This window comes from Patagioenas fasciata, chromosome 3 (assembly GCF_037038585.1).
Source record: "Patagioenas fasciata isolate bPatFas1 chromosome 3, bPatFas1.hap1, whole genome shotgun sequence".
NCBI classification, from domain to species: Eukaryota; Metazoa; Chordata; class Aves; order Columbiformes; family Columbidae; genus Patagioenas; species Patagioenas fasciata.
In genome coordinates, this window is record NC_092522.1 from 118125014 (window position 1) to 118130651 (window position 5638).

Below are 5638 nucleotides of genomic sequence, written 5' to 3' on the forward strand. Positions count from 1 at the left end.
ATTTGTATCTGCTGCTCTGACAGATGAGTATTACTGCTGTTACTGAGTGTCCAACAAAGCTGGTGAAGCATCTGGAGCACAAGTCTGATGAGGAGCAGCTGAGGGAACTGGGGCTGTTTATCCTGAAGAAAAGGAGGCTGAGATCTTATTGCTGTCTACAACTACCTGAAAGGAGGCTGTAGTGAGGAGGGTGTTGGTCTCTTCTCTCAAGTACCAAGTGATAGGATGAGAGGAAATGGCCTCACGTTGCACCAGGGAAGGTTCAGATTGGATATTAGGAGAAATTTCTTCACAGAAAAGGCTGTTGGGCATTGGAACAGGCTGCCCAGGGCAGTGGTGGAGTTACCATCTCTGAAGGTGTTTAAAAGATGCGTAGATGAGGTTCTTAGGGACGTAGTTTAGAGGTGGATTTGATCATGTTTAGTTAACAGTTGGACTTGATGACCTTAAAGGTCTTTTCCAACCTAAATGATTCTATGATCGCAATTTTTTGTTTTTAATAGGTAAACTAAAGAGCACTTACTCTGAGTGTATGTTTGGCTCAGACAGAACTGCTTCCCTGCTGTAGCCCATTTCTGAAGTCACGAGTCAAGCACTTCTACAACTGGCCACTACCCTGACTGTAAAGAGAGAAGTAACAGAAGTATTTGGAAATAACAAACTCGAATGGATGATCAAAACCACCCCTTGTTAACTGTAATTTTACAAAGGAGGCTTCTCATTTCTGGAGAAGGGGTGAACACAAGCATTACACTCCTCAGAAAAAAAAAAACAGTGGCTGTTTTCAGGAACAGAAAGTTAGTGTTCAACTACAAAAGTTTGTACACTTTGAAGTTTTCTGGAAAGGTTAACTTTATTGTATATTTTGCCTATGTATATACAAAAGTTGACAAGTAATGATCCATTCAGTACATTCAAAGTAAATAATACTTTTCTCAGTAATTCCTAGACTAAAAAAACTCACTATTTTTTAAGCTCTTCACTCACTTCTTTCCAAATTTTCTCCTCTATTTTTGAAGTATCATATTCTCGCATCATATCAAACTCTAGCCATGGTTGGCTCCACTTCTGTGCTGCTCTCATTTTTGCTTCAGGTAACTCAAATTTTATTCCTTTTATATTGTATTTTGGCCTTTCCCACCGTTTTGACCATGGTTTAGGTTTCATTCGTACTTGCAGCTAGAGTGAAAGATTAAAAAAAAATTAAAAAGTATTAAGTAATCAGAATTTTAAAAGGTGAGACAACTGCTGTTTTAACAGAAGGAAAGAGAAAACAGACCAATTTGTTAGTATGTTAAGGAACTACTACTTTACACTGTTAAGAGAAAAGGAATATTTTGTGTCTACATGACTGTTGTCATAGTATCTTGCAAAACTTAAGTCTTGATTTATTACCCAGTCCTTAAGTCATCCTCTGTAGTTCTATTCTGTTCCTTATTAAGGAAAAATAAAAGTAGCATCACAGGCAAAGGGAGGAACGATCACTGTAAGTTAGTGAGCTACTAGACAACACGCTTTGACAGGGTCTGCTGCTTTCCAGATGTTCTCTGAGACACAGATTTTCAGTGACTCTTCCACTGTTACCCTCATTTTTTGACACCCGTGTCACTCCCAGATCAGTAACAACATGAACATTTACACAGAAAAGCTTTCCTGTCTGCACAGTGTCATATAAAGGCATGCAAAGGTTACTACTGCTTGCATGTCTTCTAAATTAACAACTGAGGATGGTAGATGTTTCCACCCTCATCATTCTTTCACTATAAAAATAACATAAAGACTTGCCTTATTTTGTATACTTTTGTCACGCTGGTAACTAATGTAGCAAAGAGCTGCTTAGCGGCCTCCAGGATATCAGACAGATACAGAAGTTTACCTAAATGATCCTCTGCTTTTGAAACATGCAGCTCCTACCTTGTTTACAGGAACTTCTTCATGGTCTAAATGAGACACAGGTTTCATATTCATATCAAAAGTACTATATTCAGGGAGGGCATCTCGCAGGTACATCAGGTTGTCATCCAGCCTCTTTTCCAGCTTCAGGACCTCGATCGCCTGGATTCGAGGACTGTACAGTTCGTAACATATTTCAACGCCTTAAGAGACAGAAAATCTGGTTTAATGAATGGAATACATCAGAAATACACCAAATTTCTTCAGTGTCACACATTCCTTTATTATTCAAGAACTGCTTTTTACTTATACAAAGAACTAACAGTGCTGTAGGCATGTGTGATTCTACACATGCATTGTGTCTGCACAGGCAAATGTAGATTTCTTTTGTAAGTTAAGCCTTGGATAACAGAATGACTTAAGAAACATTGAGTGGCTTAAATTTAAGGAAGACAAGCTTAGTTTTTAAACTTTACTCCCTTTTGGTTACAATGGCTTTTGCTTTCTATTTCATTGTATGTGTAATGTATATTAAGAGACGTCCCCCCCTTTCATACTTGCTCTCAGAACACCAGTATTTGCACCCCCCCCAAATTTTTATCATAAAACAGAATACAAACCTATTACAAAACTCTGCTAATCTGCTGTGTGTTAAAACAGTTCACGCATATGGCTCCAGTTCATGCAAACACCCCATGCTCAAACCAGGCTAATATAATATTCACATGGCTGGCAACAAGCTGCCCAGGCTCAAATATAAGCACCATCATAGCGGATCATGTTCAGTCTCCTCAGAATACACTAAAAATCACTAAGTATATACATAAAAAATTACTAAGCAGTTCCGTGTATGATCCAAGGGTTGGAACAGCTCTGCTAAGGGGACAGGCTGAGAGAGTTGGGGTTGTTCAGCCTGGAGAAGAGAAGGCTCCAGGGAGACCTTACCGTGCCATTTCAGTGCTTAAAAGCGGCCGATAAGAAAAACGGGGACAGACTTTGTAGCAGGGCCTGCTATGATAGGACAAGGGGTGACGGTGTAGAACTAAAACAGGGGAGATTCAGGCCAGACATGAGGAAGACATTTTTTACACTAAGGGTGGTGAGATACTGGCCCAGGTTGCCCAGAGAGGTGGTGGATGCCCCATCCCTGGAGACATCCCAGGCCAGGCTGGACAGGGCTCTGAGCAACCTGATCTGGGTGAAGATGTCCCTGCTCATGGCAGGGGTGGCACTGGATGAGCTTTGGAGGTCTCTTTCAACCCAAACTATTCTATGATTCTATACAGTTTCGAACTTGCGGTATCCCCTAGCAGGCAGACTCACTATTTCACTTTATTGTCATCTGCTCCACAGACTAAATTTCTACACCAGATACACCTTCACATAAAACTTCAACGTTTTTTGCTTAACGTTTCCAGCATAATTAGCACAGTTAAAAACCCACCTTGGCCTTCTATGACGTTCCGGAGGACAAAGGTAGCACCGAGTCCTTTTCCACCTCTTTGAATGCAGATGCCTACAAACCGGTTGGTTTTGTTGTTGGCGTACGGATCTGCAGTAGTTACAGCGAGTATACTGCCTGCCAATAAATAAAATTAAAATAGACTGTTCAAGTAAACACATACTAAAATGTGGGAAAAGATTCACAAAGTGCACATATTTGGTAGATTTTGAACGTGTCTTATTTTCCATGAAAGCCGCCAGGAACAGAATAAACTTCTCACGTGCTCTAAATTAAAATATGCTAAAGTGATTCTGCAGGTTAACTATGAAGCTTCTTCATTTTTACACCTCTACCTTTTATTTTTAACTCTTTGTTATCCAAACTGAATACAAATAATCTAATGTATTTTTATTTCTTGAGTTTTGCTGGCAAATCCTATGCTGAAGTGCCAGGATTGAAAAAAAGCACATAAGAAACACATTAGTATTATACTTTTAACGGAAAATGGATGTAAATATGAAATTATAATATAAAGTAGCATGTATAGAAATACAGACTAGTTGAACTAACATACCTGACACTGTGATGCTCTGTATGATATTCTGCAATACACAACCACACTTTTACCATCCCACCCGACAAAAAATACTAATGAAATTATGAACATTCTAGCGCTGTTACTGACCAACATAGAACTCTGGGATGTTGAAGACTTTCCGTCTCTGTATCATATCCTTTCTTTCCAGAAATAATTTAAGAGGATCTATTCTGCCTCTGGGCGGTATAAATTCAGGGCTCAAGAACCTAGAAGAAAATGCAAAATTTTGTAAGTGTAAACCAAAAGCATTTTCCCGTTCTGTTTCACGAATAACGCAGTTGATCTCAAGGTCTAAGGCAAAGACAGACGCAGGTGTCCCTGTCACCTTGTGGCACACTGAAGAGATGCACTCCTTTAACAGATAAAAACCTCACACATCAACCCCAAATTTGCAAATCTTTACTGGCACACATTCTTTTTTTCCTGTTTCACTGCTTTTGAGAACTCTAGAACACAGCATTTTAAGTTTGCTTGTTTGTTTTAAAGCATATTTCACCATAAATTATTTTTGCTAGAACTTCGCAAACACTATTTATTGAGTAACATCTTGGAGCTTTAAGAAAGCGCTCACACAATTACCTGGTTATCAAGTTCTCTATTAAGTTCCTGTTACATTAGGCCTAGTCCTGTTACCTTAGGCTTGGTCCTGTTACCTTAGGCCTAGTCGGGTTTCTAAACGACTTTTGTTCCTCTAACCAGTCGTCAGACCTGAACACAAGCGCCCTGTGAGAAGCACCAGCCCCTGTACCCACCTCTTCTCCTCCCTCTGCTTCTGCTTGTCAATAATGACGGGCTTCGGAGGCGGCTGAAATTTCGCCGGCTTCCCATCACTGCTAATTCGACACCCCGACAAAGAAAGACACCCTGCAGAAAAAAAATAAAATAATTTAAACCCCTCTGTGTTTCCAAGCCGAACGGCCCCCAGCAGTGGCGCAGTCCCAGACCCCAGCCCCACAAAGCACCCGAGGACACCCCCACACTCTTTGGGCAAACACGGGGCGCGCTGAGGGACCGCGGGCAGCCGCTCTCCGCCGCGGGCAGGAGGAGGGGGCGTGCAGCGGAGGATGAGGGGTCACGGTTGGTGCTCACTGGCGGGCCGGGCGGCGAGGCCCAGCACCCCCGCGTTCGGCCGCCATAACCTCCCGCAGGCGGCTGCCATGGCGACTGTGGCCGCCCCCGGCCTCCCGGCGCCTGCGCACAGCGCAGCTACGGCGAGCGCGGCGGGACAAAGTGTCCCCGAGCGCGAAGCGGGGCTGTGGCTGGAGGCGCTTCCCTCCCGCGGCTGCAAGAGGGGGGCGCTGAGCTCGCCTTGGCTCTTGGGCTTTACCACACTTAAGGAAAGGGAACAAGGCTTCTGTGGCTACTGCCTCCCAGGGAAGCTGCTTGGGCCGTCAGCCAGGTGTCCCTTCAAGGATGAGAAGAGACAAAGTGGCTCCTTTCACCACCCATCCCTCAAGGAGATTTTGGGTGGGGGAGAAGGACCCAAAAGGAAAAGCTGAGGAAGCTGGATCTCTTTAGTTTGGAAGAGGCTGAGGGGTGACCTCATTAATATAATACGTAAAGGGTGAGTGTCACAAGGATGGAGCCAGGCTCTTCTCGGTGACAACCAATGATAGGACAAGGGGTAATGGGTTCAAACTGGAACACAAGAGGTTCCACTTAAACTTGAGAAGAAACTTCTTCTCAGTGAGGGTGGCAGAGCC

At 43.1% G+C, this 5638-nt stretch overlaps 1 protein-coding gene across 1 annotated transcript; it reads right to left on the bottom strand.

The window, feature by feature from the left end:
• Nucleotides 1–834: 834 nt before the first annotated feature.
• MRPL19 (mitochondrial ribosomal protein L19) lies at nucleotides 835–5128 on the bottom strand. The gene is made up of 6 exons (XM_065834615.2): nucleotides 5025–5128; nucleotides 4688–4799; nucleotides 4023–4141; nucleotides 3338–3472; nucleotides 1915–2096; nucleotides 835–1179 (listed from the first exon to the last, which is right to left on the bottom strand). The coding sequence occupies exons 1-6, from the start codon at nucleotides 5092–5094 to the stop codon at nucleotides 964–966; spliced, it is 834 nt and encodes a 277-aa protein (XP_065690687.2). The 5' UTR covers nucleotides 5095–5128; the 3' UTR covers nucleotides 835–963.
• Nucleotides 5129–5638: the final 510 nt, after the last annotated feature.